Genomic DNA, 18,709 nt, shown 5'->3' on the forward strand with positions numbered 1-18,709 from the left:
ATCAACAAAAAGCTACATGCTGTATTTCTTATATTTATAAGCTTAGTTTAGTTTAGTGTCAGCTTGTTGTATATATTTGTCAGACTGTGCATGTTTGCCAGAATACATGCTGGTACATGAGTTGCAATGGTTTTTTCCCCTATACTTTAATGGTTCACTTCATTCCACAGAAAAGTGAACATTTTAGTTTCAATATATTGAAATATGTCAGTGATGCACACATTTTGTGTAATATTTTCTTAACTTTTTTTACATTACTTTTAAATAATTTGTATTTTTTCCTTTCCATATTGAAAGAACTATAACATAAAATAGGGAAGATAATGTGGCAAGTCAGAATTGTGTGAAGAACACTTGGACCTCAAAAAGTTCAAAAGCATGAAATTGTTTTTCAATCATTAAAAAAACTAGGTAACATAGAGTGGGAAAACCTTCAGTGTATGTAAAATTAACGAATGGTCGGTGCATTATCCAATATTTGGCTTAAATATTTACCTTAGCTCATATGGTTATTTTATAATTATCCAAATAGATTTTTCCAGATTTTTTGGCCAAGTGTATAAAATTTGTGTCACTGATGTAACTCAAATGAACACTATTCTGTGGCATGACCTGATAGCTAGCTGATTTAGGAAATAAATATTTTTCTTAATTTATGATGAGCGATAGAAAGTAACAATTTTTTCAATACCATGTACAAATTAAGAAAAAATGTTTGAAAAAAAAGATATATATATATATATATATATATATATATATACGCATAAAAATCAGAGAGTCAGTCACCGTTTTACCATTATACAGTCAGCAGGCCAAGATTTAACAACAGCGTCAAAAGTTATTTTTCCAATCTAACTGTTATTTCATTCAAATATTGCACGGTCACTATAAGGGCAAAAGGTCATTTGATCCCACAACTAAATTGGTCGACTTGAAAAACACTCTCTAACCACAAATGTAACCGCATGAATGGTAATTTATAGTTTTGTTGTGCTCAAAGGTTGAATGAGGAGACACTTAAACAGCTCACCAGGCCGACCACTGCATCTTATTGACTGACCCTGTAGGTGGCGTGTTTACAACTGTCTGCCCACCAGTCACCAACAGCATAAAACTGTGTAATTTGATGGATAATTAGCCGTTTTTAAATAATTGCTGTAATTATGTAAAAAAACACAGTGAGATGTTAGCTGCTATTGTAATGAAGTCATGGTGGTGATTTTTTTTCTTTGCATGTTCATGTATGTGTATACTTGTTAGTGTATTTGTGTGTGCATTTGTGTTCATATGTTCAAATATCCTTCCATGTGTGCTTGTATGTTACAGCATGTATGATCATGTGGGTTAATGCGTGCATGCACAACTTAAAGTTTTTTCGGCCCTCCCATGCAGTCACTCCCTTGATCAGGACCATTTCCCCATCCTTTCCAGTAGTTAGCCTCCAGAGGGGGTAAGGTATTCCAGTCATTTCAAAGACCTGAATTAAAATATTTACTCTATGACTCAATGTTATGCTGTGTCTGTGGGAGTTTGTTCCATCTATCAATCAGTTTTATGGCCAATTCTTGTGCATCTGGTAAAAAATGGAGAGATGTGAATTTTTTTACATCATTTGATCATTTAATAGTAGCATAACCCATAACCCTTATCAAAACAGTAAGGATGTCACATATCAAATGATTAAATGGATATTAAACGTTGCATTAAAAAAACACATTTGTAATATTTTGGAAATGCAGTCTTGGAATCTTTTCAATAAGTGCAAAAGGATTAAGAACTGAACTGCCCTATAAATGAGTGCAGAGTTAATATTTCCTATTTCAATAAATTTTATTTTCTTTTAGAATAAATCAAGGCAGAGGTACATTCTTACACCTCAATTAAAACATTACATTGCCCACAAATTTAAAATGTGGTAATTAATTTTGTTATTTATGGCAAAACATTGCAACTAAACAATAGCCACGTAAATCTTCATCAAGAGCTTTTTAAATGCTTCTTTGTAAGTTTGACAAAGAAAAATGTATACAATTAGTTATCTAAAAAAAACTTTTTTCCTCTGCCACTTCAGGATAGAACAGTTTGACATCATAAAGTTGAACCTTGCTTTACTTGATAAAAAATTAACGAATAGTGGTAATGAATACAATACTTTCACTTGTATTGCCGAAGTTTTAATTACTGTGAATTTGTCAATTTTCTTTAAAATTTCGGTAGTATTAATTTCACAGTGATTTGTTTGCAGCTCACATTAACCATCACTTCATTTATTTTTTTTTCCTTATTTTTTTCTGCATGTGTACATGTGTACATGTGTGTGTGTGTGTGTGTGTGTGTGTGTGTGTTTGTACCGGCATTTGTGTGGTATACCATACATACAAAAATTAAGGCTGGACAGAAAGTTAACATTTCTTTAAAAAAAAACCTTAAAACACAATCTAATGGTGGTTGTGTTGAGAACACCCATATCACAACTAACACAATTGAGAACTCAGCTCCAGCCTTCAATGGCACAATAGATAGATGGAGTTAACATGTAAAGTAAATTAAGTGAAATAATATTTCTGGTTGTACTAGCAGTGGTGTTGGTGGTTTTTAACATGGTAGTGATTGTTATACTTTTAGAGGCTTAAAGTTTTAATGTTAGACGATACTTAAAAATTACTAAAATCTTTTTAATATGCCATAGGTAAGGTACCTGGTTAATTTTAACTTTCAACTTTCATTTAAACTTTAAAATACTTCATCTGCCTTTCATTACACCTTTCTTATTGTTTTCCATTTTCAGAGTACATTCCAACTGCTAATGGCAGCAAGAAATACATGTATCTAAACTACTTCAGCAGCAAAGTATCTTGTCACATGTTAAAAGAAATCACATATAAAAAGAACAGTTTTATTGGTCAACAGCCACTTATACCATATCAACCATGTACACTGATATAATTTATTGACAGTAACATTGGATATTTCAACAATAAGGGACAGCTAAGTATCACAAAAGGGGGGAGGGGGTGGAGGGGGATGAGATTGGCTATAAGCTAACAGCATAGATGATCTCAATTTTAACTTTGTGAACAGACAATTTAAAACTTCACTTTTCTATTAATTAAGAAAGCTTTAAGCAGAGCTATTTCTTTTTTGAACCATGGTTTCGCTACACAAACTCACAACAAGGTATTTACTGAGGTCTAAAAACAAAATTAAAATAATATTAGTATTTTCATTAATTCTACTTTCACATATTAAAGATAACTGGAACAATTGCAGAGAGCCCTAGTAGAGTGATCAGCGGCTGTCAAATGCCGGAGCAACAATAATAAATTAATGTGAAATGCATCGAATAGAATCCAATATGGATGGATGGAATACCAGGACAATTGCACTCACAACATTTAAAAACAAATTAAAATATTATCATAACTCTTTAATCCTACCAACACCTACTGGCCCAGAAGAATCACAAAATTGCCTACATTCATTTCTCCTTTCAACATCAATATATATCTTGCCAATTAAATATATAACATCCTTTTAATGATGGTGTTTTTTAGACTAAACAACTCTCATGACTTGATACGTTAACTTAATGATACCGATTTTTAGATTTTATTCATATAACCCTGTACAGTATAAATCTAGGGGATAACTTTTGGATGAATAAAAGAAACTACAGAATTTCAAATTATTTTGAATATTATAGCTAAACTTCTTATATGGAATGGGACTATTTTGAAAAAGGAAAAAAAGCACAACCAGAAACAAACCCACACAATTCTTTTCAATTAATAGGGACTCACAGCTACAATATTGAGAATAAACTTAAATAGGACATTTTTAAATCTCTTTACTCTACATCACTTCTCTGAGGATTTTAATTAAAAATAACTTTCGTTACTCACACAATCACAAAATAGTCATTTTCTCAGGCTATGTATATAGTAAAACTAGGTATACATCAAGTCACATTTTGTTGAGAAAATAAACAGAGCTGAACCTTTTCTCTCCAAACATCCGAGCCAACAATATTGTTGTGGAAACCAACAATCTAAAATCCAGCAGAATGTACTAGGATGGAAGTATCTGAATAGCAGTTTCAGCAGACACATTCACATTTATCCACAAATAACCTGAAATAATGTTTCCTTACACAGCACATTTGTCTCATTTTGCACTATAAAACACCATAAGCATCCAAGTCTATCTCTTTTGTCAATATGGCCTGTGAATTAGTGATTAATCAATCTCTACAAACAATAGCTTCTTGTATGTTAAATCACAATATTAACATCCAAATTACATCAAACTGATACCAAATACATCTAGCAAAACATGTTGAGAAATCCTAGCTATTCCCAAGGTTTTGGACAATAAAACCTTTCGTTTTCACAGATAAGCACTGGTCCCATTATTTTCAAAGAATTCTCAGTATTTACAATATTGTCAAGAAAAGGCTCACTCCTATATAATAGGCACTACAGTAACTGATGATGACGACAATGAAGATGATATCTTTTCCTTCCATCATATAATCTATGCATTTGTTGGATTATTATGATCCATTGAAACATAATTAGATGTTTTATATGAAGGATGGTCTGTTGTATGGAGGTGCTCGGTAGAGTTCATCTCGTCTTCACTGCCTAATTCATCTCGCGAATTAAGAAGGTTTCTTGAGACATCTCCTTCATGTCTATTTATAAAGCCACCACTGTCAGAAGCATCTCCGTTAGTTGGAGTTTGGTCCTTTCGGGCTTTGGGTAGATTAGCTAGGGAGACCCGCATGTCTTTAAATGCGTGGAGAAGGAATATACCTGCAACTATGGTCAGGAATCCACATATTACTCCCATAGCATCCATGGCGCCCAAGTGACCCCACTCTTTATACAAAATGGCAGATGCTATAATTGTAAATGAGGTAAAAAATACATAGTATATAGGTGTCACCACGGCAGTGTTGAATATATCCAAAGCTTTGTTTAAGTAGTTTAATTGTACTGATACAAACAAAGCCACCGTGAATATGAAAAAGTATGTTAGCCAATTGGTGAATTCATTTTTCCTCCCGCTGAACGTCTCTGTTAGGGCAACACCCAGGGCCTTGCAGCCCATCACAGATAAAGAACCAATCACTGAGCAGATAACAATGTAGATCAGGACGTTGGTGGTGCCATGTCTTGGAGCATAGTAGAATATCAGTACCCCAGCGATGACAAACACTATGGCTACATACGTAATGAAGACTGAAATAAAGGAAAAAACAGCATCTTTATTTAGATAACAGTTTTATCATAATTTTGCTTAAGAATTTAAGATACTGAATAAATTTTTATGACCTGTTCAGCATATACAAGATAAACAACAAATTCATGTTCCATCTATTTTACATTTTTCTGAACACAAAATCAGTTTGAAAACCAGATTATGGTCTGCAACTAATGCCATCTATCTGAGAAGACTTAATTTATATCTACAGCAGCTTTATTCACCTGGATCTACAAGCTTGTGTGCCAGGGACTCCATGCTATCAACTTCCTGTTCTTTTGGAGAATGGATGACTACAATAGTGGATCCCAGAATGCACTGCAAGCAGCCAATCTTTCCCAGAAGATTGAGACGCTCTTTCAGCAAATACGAAGACATGACAGCCCTAAGAAGAAGTTGAAATATTATGTATTGACTTAATTTTACTGGAAGTTTTATGTAATTTTGTATATATGCTGCTTAGCTAGCTCATTTGTACAGATTTAAATGTACATAGTTAGGACATTCATAAACAGCTTTATGCTGAACTTTCTGTTTGTAGTTGTTTATTCTGTCAACTTTTTCAATTATTCAGGCCATCTTGTCTGGTGGATACTAAAAAGTAAGTTTCGGTCAAAAGTTTTTTTCAACATGGATACTAAAAACTAGTTTTAAGTCAAAAAGTTTTTTTTTCATACATTGATACTTTTTCACCAATGTTACCACTATTCATTTTTCTGATAAATGAATCCTTCAAAAAGATATTTCTTCTTTTCCAACCAATCTTTTACAAGTGACAAATTCAGGAGGGTTCCCAGAGATGGGTGACAACTTACGCCACAAGGACACTGAGGGCTCCAAGGGGGGTGACTAGAGTAGCAGGAGCAAATGCATACGCTGTGAAGTTAGCTGCCTCTCCAGTTCCCACTGAGGACGGTAAAAAATTATAAATAAATAAATAAACCTGTTGTTAAATATAACATATCATTTCTATAAAAGATAGAGGTAGGGGTTAGTTTATCTATTCATTCATTAATGACATTCTTTATCTATTTATTCACATATTAATTTCATTATCTATTTACCTAATTAGCTACATAAAAAGTAGCAAGTGAAGAATATTCCATTTTACTTATCATTTTACTTATTTTCTTTTTAATATTTTAATAAATCATTTTTTATACATCTGTTTATTTTATCACCCATTCACTTACTGGCTTATTTATATCGAGTTGTTTGAATGAAATGCCAATTTGGCCAACCTTTTTTTCAGCTATCTGACTAAATCCAAATGTATGCCAGGGCAGACACATTCATCACTTACTAAGAATCAGTCCTAGCCACCACAGGGGCTCCTTCAGGTAGCCATAGCCGCCCTCACCTGGAAAAGAAGCAGCACAGTGTTAACCATCAACCATACAATTAAGATAATCCATTACAAGGGCACCTCAACATAATTATGAGCCATTCAACTGGATATAATATTAGCAGTACTATCTAAGTTATAAAATGGGACATGGAATCAATGGTAATGCAGCCAGTTCTTTGATCAAATACTGTATCATCAACATCTAAGCTGTTCTACATACATAATGCAGGTGAGGTTTACCTGAGCCTATACCAGACTTAAGCTATCTCCATTGGAATAATCAATTTTTAAATTCCACTTAGGCAGAACCAAGGCATATTGAAGGAAATGTTGGTTTCCACACCTACAGTACTCTTAGTGATGGAGTTGCTAGAACAGAGATCTTTTGTCAAATTCATAGGAATCAATCATCCTAGAAAGCCCAAAGCCTCAAGACCTGGCATAAAATCAAGTGAGATATTTTTCTAGGATTTGGAGGACAGTGGGGTCAGAAATAATGGCAAAGTACTCTCTGGCCACATGGTGTGCTATTACACTGTTACAAAAATTTCACAAGGCCCAGAGTGAAACTTTGCAGACTAATTTAGGGGCCCTTGATATCAGTGGGTAATGGCAAACTAGCTACTGCAATGCAGCAACAAATAAAATCTGGCAGAGTTAATCAGCTGATATTTTTCTGGTTATTTTCTGTTCTGTTTTGCATGTTACGTGTAGGTTGCTTTTGGTGATGTGAGTTTTGCACTTATTAATGAGAAGATTACCCCCATCTTCCATAGATTCTCGCATGTTTTCCAGTCTCGTATGAAGCCACACGGTGCCGACAACTCCATTAACTGTTACTTTGGATGATTCCCATTTAATTAATTTACTTATTCCCTTTCAACTCATTGTGAGGTGTTAAAAATCAAGTGATACACCCTGTACTATTCACCCCAGTGAAACCCTTGGCTAGTCTGACAATTCACTACTAGTACGCCATCAATATTATATGATATGGACAATAGGTTGGAGGCTGAGTCACTAGAAATATTGCGAAAGTAACCACTGTTCCCTGAATTATCATGACCCTGCTTTAATAATGAAAATGTCTGGAAAGCAGGCAGCTCACCTGAACCGACAGAAAATCAATGATTCTACGTGGGGTTCTGTTAGATTTCTAGTCACCTCGACTGAGATTGGTTTAGTCTGTAGTGTTCTGCTAAAACCTGGGCATTTCTCTTAGATGGAATCGTATGGCTCCGAGTATAGTGGTTTGCATATCTATGATAACAGTTGTACTCTCTTATTTATGGATGTGGGTCGTCATAAGCCTTTGATCTAAACTTTATGTGTGTGTGTGTGTGTGTGTGTGTGTGTGTGTGTGTGTGTGATTTGCCTCTCAGTGTTTTGTGACTGTGATATATCAGATTAAGGTGGTATTCATTCTCATTAAGTATAAACATTTGACTGCATAACATTCTGAATAAACCCAAGTATGGATTACACTGACTAAACCAATTCTATCTTCAAAAAAGTTCATTTTGCAACTCTTTCCCCTTCAAGACACAGGCTGCACCTCAATATATGATTGCATTACATCCTGCAAGCACCCTTCATTATAATGACTGAACAGGGATTTCATTTTAAAAATCACCTCACTCCCTTATCCCTGCTGGTTTATCCATCCACAAAGTGATCCCAGTCCATACAAATTAAAACATTTTGTATTTTAAGAATATCAACTTTAAGCAATAAACACCTGCTCTTGTTCCACTAGTAGCCAACTTCTTCAGTCCTTTCTTTTTCAATATGAAGCTTGCACCAATGAATATACTGGAGCTGACTGCCAGGAAGAATCCTATATAGAAATCCCTCATAGCTTTATCAGGGTCTACAGAGTGGACGTGGGTGCCATTGGTCGGCATGATGCTAGGGCTTAGGGTGGAGTTCTGAAATTGAAAAGTTCATAACATGTTACAAAATTGATATTTGGTGTGTGTGAGAGAGTGTGTGTTTGCGTGTGTGTGTGTGTGTGTTCATACTATTTCCACAATCATGATAAATCCACAAAAAAGCTCAATTTTCAAAACACATGTTCAAATGTTTAACATGATTAGATTCTCTGTAATATATGTACCTCCATGATATATGTAGTACAGGTCATTGTGTGTGCATGTGCGTGTGTGTGTGTGTGTTATGTTCAAAAGACAACAACATAACATCTCAGGTTACTGCACTGGACCCTTCATGACCTATAAATCTGAGTCACAACTCTATGTCTAGCAGTTTACTATGGCAGACTAGAACGCAGAGTAACACCATTATGCAGCATAAAGTGATGGTTCAGAGAGCAGGTGAAGTTACCTTGGGCAAAAGTACAGTCACGGTCACTAGGACAGCTAATGACAATCTACATGTAGAATTTTTCAAATAGTCAATCACAGACAGATAGTGTATTTTTCAATCGACATGTCTGTTGAAAAAAGCTTTATTATAAATAATCTACTCTTCTGTACAAGCTGTTCAAAGGGCATTTAGCTATTTAGTGATTAAATTTGGTTATCCATTGTTAAGCTGGTAGAGAGAACGGGTCCACATTTCTGTTAACACCTGACCTACATGTCTCAGGTACGGGTCAGTGCCCCAGAGGAGTTATATATACTGTACAAAAGTTTATGCACAGGTAAACTTACAACCTTATTTACCATTCTGTTGAAATTCAACTTGACTACAGTTTGTATGTTTCAGTATTAAAAAGGGGGATTTTTGCTAATTTTTTAAGAATAATTTGAGTATAGAAATTATGGAAATTCCCAATTCAACATAAATGCTGTACTTTTAGATATGCAGCTGCAGTATTTATAATGATATATAAGTGGGAATCAAATAAAGAGGTTATTCCCTAAAGCCCTCATAAATATTTTGATGATAATTCCAATACTGAATATGCATGTGATCCAAGTCTAAACAAAGTTGCAGTAATTACTTAATTCTAACAAAATAATTAACTACCTAAAACAATGCTTTATTAGTTTTCTCTCATAATAAACATTTGAAACTTCTGAATATGATACTAGTAGGCTAATATCAAAAAGGTCTTGTAATTTATAAATTTATTTAAAAAAAAACAGCTCATCAAAAACATAAATATGTACCTTTGTATTCTAATTGCCAACAGAGGTTAATTTGAGTATCAAGTGAATCTGTATGTTATGCCACATGAAATTACATGTGATATCATAAGAAAGTTTACCAGATACAGATCCAGAGATATTTTCTGACAGTCTTCCCAATAATCTTTATTGATCTATTCTCTATTTTTGACCGTCTTCCGAATAAAAAAAAAAAAAAATTGGATATCTCTTAAAAACTTTAAAATCTGACCGTCTTCCAGAAGATCCAGAAGACAGCTTAAATCCTCCCCTGGAAACCTTATGTGATATAATGCGAAAGAGCAAATCACTTACCACAGTGGAGGCAGAGGAAGACATCATGTGAAATGTCAGTCCTAAAATGGTTGGAAAACTTTGCGAGAGGCTTCCTTCTGTGTGAATCTTATAGAGAACCCAGAATACAGTCAGCAGTACCAATATTGTCAGGCATGCACGGATAACAAACGGTCTTTGTAACTGAAAAGAAAAGAAATAGCAACTTAATACCACTGTACAGTATCCATGCTAGAGCACAATACTGAGCCCTAGATTCATGCAAGTCTACATGTTACTCAATGCCACCACTTTCAGCCATACCACTGAAATAGGAGAGTTAAATACACAGACACAATAGTGAGTGTTATCATAACCAGAAACTGTGAGGACATTGCTTCACTCACTAACAATGTGTAAATTTATACCATATATAACTAGGTCACAAGAAAGTATTATGTTCTGATTAATATATTACTATAATTCAATATAATGCAGTGAAAGACTGGCCTCAACAGTTCTGAAACATCAAAACAATATATAATAAGGAAATGTGAATATGAATGTATTTACATCTCAATATTCATTGTATAGCATATGAATAAATAAATAAATAAATTCAAAGCATGACTCTCAATTCCTAGAGTGGTCCAGGATTCCACGGCTACATGTAATTTGACATTAATCTCAAAACTAAAATCTCACTGGGCACAATTCTTGTTGTTTTAAGATGTTTAGAAACCAATTTTCAATGTGGTATTACACAGGGGTAACTGGTCTAGCAACAAGCTTCCCCGTGTATTAAATGCCCCATGTGCTATTTCTGTACAAAATCAATGTACAGATAAATCAAAATCAACAACAAAAGCCTTGGGGCTTCTTAAATTGAAGCCAATGCTGATAAGGTTACATATGATAACATTAAACTGTTTGGCAGCTAAACCTAGCTGCAATAGATATTCATATACCAGTAGTCAAATAGAATATTTTCACTTAATTTGAAACCATCTTACATCTTGGATCCAAATGAACTGCAGTGAATCCGTATAATGAAAACAACTGGCTCCAAAGAATTATCCAGAAAAGATTCTGAAACTGCCTCCTTCTCTTTTCTTATCAAGTAGAACAATCCAAACTGAAAACTCTGGAACTTGATCTTTCACATCTTTGGCTGAACCCCCTGTACGGGTTCTTTATGAAACAACGCATTTCTGAGAACCATACTATTAAGAGTATGAGCATCATTTATTTCTAGAAGTCTTCTGATTCATGCAACTGACATGTAAACTATCACACCATGCTGGCTCTTACACAAATTATTCTTGGAATCCATACTCCCCCCCCCAAATCAGAGGCTGAATACTTTCACACATCAGTTATTTATGGTTCCTGCTGATAAAAACTGATAGAGATCCTATTATAATACCTTTATCATATCCATATAATACCATCATTTCTCCCCAGTATTTATATGCTATGAGTAAATTGAAGTTATAAAATATTAACAACCATAATTCTATTTTCATACAATTTCGTTTTTTATCAACATCAATGCTTCCAGTAATGATAACTTTTCACATTTCTCATCCATTTTTATCCATGCATGCCAGAATGTAAAAAAAATTCCCAATATTCCTAGAATTCCATTGCTTTTTGCCTGGAAAGAATTGATTGCCTGGAAAGACTTGATATTCCTGACATTTGTGGGATTTCCCTGTACTGGTTCACCAAAAATGCTCTGTATCTATGGTATCCTTTTTTCAGAACAACTTCAAACAACATCAAGATGTCGACTGCATCCATTTACCAACCCCGAAAACCTTGATTTGGTTAAGACAGTCTGGGCCAGCTCATCAAGAATCTGAGTCTTCTGATAAGTTCCATTCCAGAAAGAATCCAAGGAACCTTAGCTCGTTTCCCTTCCTTGGGCCGTAATAAATCCCTTTTCACCAATTTCTTCTTCCTGTTGCATTAATGGCCTTCTTCAAAATTCAACTAGTTTTCTGCTCCTCACTAATAAAATTGCCAGTATTGCTGAAAATTCAGAAGCTCGCTACTAGTGTTTGACTTTAGCAGGCTTACAAAAAATAAACTTATGTGCTACAGTGTATTACCAGCAATACACTGTATATCCTGTTGCTACTGAAGGTTTCATTATCCTTTGATTCATCGAAAATTGCTACCTTAACAAAACACAGGATATTCCCTAGAAATCTGCCTAGACATCAATCTCTGAGCATCATAATATACTGCACTTAAAACAGCCTTCCTATCTGCTGCAGTGAACAAAGTGAAACCTTAAATTGTCCAACAGGTAGGAAAACAAATAGCTTCCAGAGGGGTTTTTTTTTCATAGGAGGACAGGCTTATCTAATGTGAGGACAGCACATCAGTTATACAGGAAAGGCAATTTCACCATTATATTACATTGTCTATTTCAAATATCCGACCACTGTTTCCTAGTAATTTATAAAAATTGTACCATAACATCAGTCAGGTCACACATACAGTCAGATAAGTGTGGGCAAATTAAATTTTAAATCCACATGCGTTGTTTCATTTTGTCATACTAAATGCACAGGTGAAAATTACATGGAAGAAAATCAACTTCAAAGAACTTATGTATAAAATTTCCTCACCTGCCAAAACTCAGTACAGGTCTTCCTTTCACTGCAAACTAGATTAGGCTTACTACGCTAGGGCATACGACTCCAAGATTACTGGTACACAACTCCCTCTTTCTCTCACAATCATCAACTAAGAAACTCCATCACGTACCAAGCATCCTCTGCTGAATACATATAACTTCTATACCTAGTCATGTAATTGATGACTTTACCCGACTAACAAGTTTTAGATCACGGGCTGAAAAATATTCCTTAACATAACGTATACTTCATCCTGCAAGTTTATTTTCATTACATCAGGTCAGTGTTTGATCTAATACAGAGAAATGGTGTCTCTGAGGAATTACTAGTATGGATGCCTAAATTACAAGACTGGATCGCCTTCAATACATGAAGATATTGCTTTTTTGTTTGTCATCTTCAGGTACTAGTACCTGATGCGATTAACACCTTCTTCTGTGATGCTTTTACAGTCCACTTGTAAAAACCTGGCTTAGTCACATAATGCTTTTGCTGACAGTTTGATTATGATTTCCCACCTGTACTACAATAGTAGTTCATATATAAGTGGCTAAACTACTGTTATATATATATATATATATATATATATATATATATATATATATATATATATATATATATGAGAAATCTCGAAATCTTTACATAAATAAGAAAGGGGGTGTCTAAGCTACCAATGATAAGAAATTATTTCCACTAAGATTGTTGAGATAGCATGGCACCCAGCACAGCCATTACAGTCCATGAGTGAACTGCACATATGCCTCTACATTTCAGGAAATGTATCAAAGTGTTGATACTTCATTTGACAGAAGAGACGTTATTTTATTAGTGGTGGAATATCAGTTCATGATTAAGACTGCAGTTTCAAAACTGCTTTGATAGTTCACATTATAAAATAAATAAATAAATAAATAAATGAGTAAATAAAAGTAATGTCATTGTACCTAAACACCCACCCCCTACCTTTTGGGAAGGTATTAAAATATCCATGGAGCACAATGCAAAGAGTGGAATTACAGCAAATCTAAGTGCACTTCAAATAGCTTAATTTTACTTAATATAAATTCTCCAATGACAAATTTCAAACCATTAAATAATATTTGCTTAAAAGCCTCTTGACATGCAGCAACTATGGTTCTAGGCCTGGCTTTTAACTCCATCACTAAGACCCCATTCCCAGAGATTAGATCGATCCAACTAGATCGACCTAACTCCCTGGGGGTTCATGCTAAATAGCTGTCAGCCGGGCGGGCACAAAATTTAACTAGAGGATCAGAGAGGCGATACCGCCTCCGAATATTGTACCACCAGCTGGAGCAAGCGCATTCATATAGACCCCCACATATACAAAATAAGGAACACAGCCACCAGTCTTGTGCTTGACAAGCTGTAAAAATGCAATCAACAAGAATTTTCAAAATATGCAAAAAATATATATGTTACTAAAAATGGTACAATCAAAGTTAAGTTCATCGCAAGGTAGGTCAAAGGTCAATTCCAAGGTCACAGTAAATTGCCAGTATATGACTTCCTATTCAACTTCAATAGTAACTATGGGCCTATCTCTGCCAGGTTTGGAGTTAAAAGAGAAAGAAATTAGCAGAGTTCAGTTCATGATAATAAGTAGGTCAAAGGTCAATTTCAAGGTCACACTTAGATTGCCAGTATATGACTTCCTATTCACGTTCAATAGTAACTATGGACCTATCTCTGCCAGTTTTGGAGATAAAGGGGAAGCAAACTATGCAAAGTTCAGTTCATGGTGAAAAGTAGGTCAAAGGTCAATTTTAAGGTCACTTTAAGATTGCCAGTATATGACTTCCTATTCAACTTCAATAGAGACTATGGACCTATCTCTGCCAGTTTTGGAGATAAAAGGGAATCAAAATTTGCAAAGTTCAGTTCATGGTGAAAAGTAGGTCAAAGGTCAATTTTAAGGTCACATGTAGATTGCCAGTATATGACTTCCTGTTCAAGTTCAATAGAGACTATGGACCTATCTCTGCCAGTTTTGGAGATAAAAGGGAAGCAAAATTTGCAAAGTTCAGTTCATGGTGAAAAGTAGGTCAAAGGTCAATTTTAAGGTCACATTTAGATTGCCAGTATATGTCTTCCTATTCAACTTCAATAGTAACTATGGACCTATCTCTGCCAGTTTTGGAGATAAAAGGGAAGCAAAATTTGCAAAGTTCAGTTCTTGGTGAAAAGAAGGTCAAAGGTCAATTTTAAGGTCACATTTGGATTGCCAGTATATGACTTCCTATTCAACTTCAATAGTAACTATGGACCTATCTCTGCCAGTTTTGGAGATAAAAGGGAATCAAAATTTGCAAAATTCAGTTCATGGTGTAAAGTAGGTCAAAGGTCAATTTTAAGGTCACATTTAGATTGCCAGTATATGACTCCCTATTCAACTTCAATAGTAACTATGGACCTATCTCTGCCAGTTTTGGAGATAAAAGGGAAGCAAAATTTGCAAAGTTCAGTTCATGGTGAAAAGTAGGTCAAAGGTCAATTTTAAGGTCACATTTAGATTGCCAGTATATGACTTCCTATTCAACTTCAATAGTAACTATGGACCTATCTCTGCCAGTTTTGGAGATAAAAGGGAAGCAAAATTTGCAAAGTTCAGTTCATGGTGAAAAGTAGGTCAAAGGTCAATTTTAAGGTCACATTTAGATTGCCAGTATATGACTTCCTATTCAACTTCAATAGTAACTATGGACCTATCTCTGCAAGTTTTGGAGATAAATGGGAAGCAAAATTTGCAAAGTTCAGTTCATGGTGAAAAGTAGGTCAAAGGTCAATTTTAAGGTCACATTTAGATTGCCAGTATATGACTTCCTATTCAAGTTCAATAGTAACTATGGACCTATCTCTGCCAGTTTTGGAGATATAAGGGACTAAATGTTATAATTTTGGAGTTACCATAATGTGCCATAAATTTCCTACAAAAAAAATTAATTAAAATAAAGAAAAGGTCATTTTGGTCAAAATTCTTGAAATGGGAGGTGCTCTGAAGTTCCAGATGTTCAAATTTGTTGAAATAATGTCATTTTTGACCACAAGTTGTCTGCTTTGCCAAACCTTATGTTTTATTTTTCCGGAGTTCAAAATTTATTATCCATTACCGTACTGCACATTTTGCTTTCACCACCAATATGTACTTTTTGATACAGCGTAACTCGAAAACCGTATGGAATACAAAAAAACGGAGACCACCTCCAGTGTTGGGCTTTACATGCTCTACAAAATGCAAAAAAGAATGGGTGTCTAGCATTAACGGTTCCCGAATTAGAGACAGTTTTCAGTTTCGATATCTTATGGCCGCTACTCCCGTGAAAATGCACCGATTGACCCCAAATTCACGGAGATGAAAGATGACCTGAAGGGTAACACTTTCCATTAATATTATTAGTTAAGTCTGTGTGGTGTCTGAACAAGACCGCAAATAATTTTTTTTTCGGCAAAAATTTTGTTTTTTTGAAAATTTTGGCCCGTTTGACCTTAAAATAAAGGTCAAAGGTCAAATCCAAGGGCATATTTGGAATCTACACATATGACTTTTGGAAAGCTGTCTGTAGAAATTTTTCCCATAATTCCTTCTGTAGGGGAGATAATTAGCATTTAATTTTGCCATTTTTGGACAAGGGTGCATTGCAATGAGTGCCACACCTAGACCCCAATACCGACAAAGCCCAAATTTTACGTGGAACGAGTTGAGATTATAGGTGACCTAAATCCAAGAGATGGGTATGGAGGCCCTTACCGTCTAGGAGGAGAAGCGGTAACGGTGACTTGGCGGCGGAGCCGCAGGAGCCGGCGGAACATACGGGTCGGGACTAAAACCATGTGTACCGCCAGCGCCTACGCTGGTGGTACAAATTACCCCCTTACAGCTTGTAGTAGGCGGGACGAACATTTAAGCGAGATTATCTGACAGTAATCTAGTGAGACTCCCTACGGGGATAGATCGATCTAAAATCTATGGGAATGCACCCTAATACTATCTATGCTCCTCTAACATAAGCTGCTCACTAGTCCCTGTAGAAAACCACCTGGAGTCATTAAGCCTTTCATACACTTTAGGCACCACGACACCTTCCATAATGATCTGATGAATACATTTACAGAAAAGCTTTAGGCTCAAGTTAATCTGTCATGGTGTCCCACTGGGTTTTATCAGGTGACAAGGGACGTGTGCATGTTTTACTGTTAATCTTATAAAGGCTGAATAAGTTAAATCATTGTGCCTGTCAATAAGTAGTAGTCATTAAGTAGGACGATGAGAAATTAGAATACACCCTTGAGGTTTGACTCTCTCTCTCATACTAGACATAATCAGTCTGAATGTGGAGAAAATGCAAAATAACCAATGTGCAGTAGCTATCATTAATGAAAGGGCTCCATGTGATGCATAACAACCATATCCTAGCAACTGAAAAATAAAACAAGATTTTAAAGAGAGCAAATGCCATAGCAGTAGTGGTTGTGGTTTCATGATTTCGTATAAAACCAATCCAAAAATTATTTTAAAACACTTCTAAGAAAATGATAAAATTATAAAACAGCCTTTCTTAGAACTTATTTATTTAAGAAATAGTTTATATTTCTTATACTGTTTATCCATAAATTATAAATAAAAGAGTAATAGGGAACTGGATATTTTGAAATTAATTCAACATAGGAATATCCATTAAAGGACATGTCACTTCTTGAAATGTTCCCAACCTATCAGTAAAATAACTTACTATACAGTAAACTTTCTTGTTAACTTTCAATATCTGTCATTTACTAGTCTAGCATGCCAGCAAATTGAAATCACTGCAATATGAACTTTCCATGACCCATGTAGGTCTAATGACCTACTTGTACTCTGTAAATGTTCTATACTAGTTATCTTTTACTTCTGAAACATCAAAGTACAAAATTTGCCTCAGCATTTATTATTGTATGTAAAATATCAAAAGACAAAACAAGTTAGATTTTGTATACATTTTCACATTCATATAACATTCTATAAATTTCAAAATTTACAAAAGCTTGAAACAATCAAAAGGGTTATTTTTCCGGTGTAACGAGATTAGAGGGTCCATGCAACAGAAAGTCCGCCCTCCATTTAGTTATAATGGTTAGGGTCAGCCTGACTTAAGTGGGTCAAGATCTAGGCGGAGGCTTACCTTCATAAACGAATGGGAAGCAGACTCTATCATGGGGGGGGACCCTCTGTCACGTTACACCCGTACCCATTCCATATTTGAATGAGTAATAATATCTTGTAATCATAACCAACATACTTACCTGTCTCAAGCTATAGCTAATCCACATTTTTGACAATATATTTATCTACGGCATCAAAGAGAAATAAATCCATCTCTAAGTCCTACTTCATCATGATACGCTACTTTGATCTAACCCCCAACCGGCTTGCCTCAATCTACTAGACTAGTCTAAATGGATTATCTAACCCTCACTGTACATAACCCGTTTACTAATCAGGAACAAACTTCGAACAGTGATCATATGTCTTACTCTTAATATGTTACCTATTATTGTTATCTTTGTTTACTGATACTGGAAGGCAATGTTTATCATATCTTCATTCATCGGTCAGCCGTAAGGCTGCCAAGCTGCGTTTGGTAGCTCTATCACTGAGTGACAGTGACAGTGCAACTGGTTGCCAATGACACAAAATACTTTTACTAAATCAGAGTTAAAACACAATCTATGTCATCACTCACCAAAGTAATGAGTTAAATTATATAACTAGTAACCAGGCGGCATATGTTCATTTTACATAACGACATACAGGTGTACAAAAACAAAAAAATTATTGATGTATGAAGTTACGTTGTAACACTTACCATGTTCAGCCATGATCAAATTGCCTTGTGACTCCACGTAATAAAAATTAGTCACTGAGGGTTTTCCGTTTCGATATCTAAATACAAATTCCAGGCAGCCATTGAGCTATCTCGTTTTAAGTGTGTTGATCTGATTACGAAACAAATGTCTCTCAGGTGAGAAAATATGGCAATGAGTCA

General features: G+C 35.1%; 1 protein-coding gene across 2 annotated transcripts; it reads right to left on the reverse strand.

Annotated features, from left to right (window-relative positions):
* Window positions 1-2,882: 2,882 nt before the first annotated feature.
* On the reverse strand, window positions 2,883-18,705 carry LOC106150556 (magnesium transporter NIPA2). Of its 2 annotated transcripts, none has more exons than XM_013523428.2 (7): window positions 18,530-18,705; window positions 10,060-10,221; window positions 8,352-8,541; window positions 6,569-6,625; window positions 6,081-6,171; window positions 5,490-5,650; window positions 2,883-5,243 (listed from the first exon to the last, which is right to left on the reverse strand). In XM_013523428.2, the coding sequence occupies exons 1-7, from the start codon at window positions 18,530-18,532 to the stop codon at window positions 4,534-4,536; spliced, it is 1,374 nt and encodes a 457-aa protein (XP_013378882.1). In that variant the 5' UTR covers window positions 18,533-18,705; the 3' UTR covers window positions 2,883-4,533. The 2 variants fall into 2 exon arrangements, with proteins under 2 accessions (XP_013378882.1, XP_013378883.1); XM_013523429.3 differs by lacking the exon at window positions 18,530-18,705 and adding an exon at window positions 11,031-11,206.
* Between the last annotated feature and the right edge of the window lie 4 nt (window positions 18,706-18,709).

This window comes from Lingula anatina, chromosome 3 (assembly GCF_051362555.1).
Source record: "Lingula anatina isolate TDL-2025a chromosome 3, LinAna3.0, whole genome shotgun sequence".
In the NCBI taxonomy this organism is placed as follows: domain Eukaryota; kingdom Metazoa; phylum Brachiopoda; class Lingulata; order Lingulida; family Lingulidae; genus Lingula; species Lingula anatina.

Bases quoted from the DNA above. Each gene is read 5' to 3' on its own strand.
- LOC106150556 (XM_013523428.2), bottom strand. The intron at 6,626-8,351 runs GTGTTTATTGCT...CTTCTTTTCCAG, and splicing joins TACTAGTGGAACAAGAGCAG to GTGAGGGCGGCTATGGCTAC. The intron at 6,172-6,568 runs GTAAGTGATGAA...TACCGTCCTCAG, and splicing joins GTGGCTAGGACTGATTCTTA to TGGGAACTGGAGAGGCAGCT.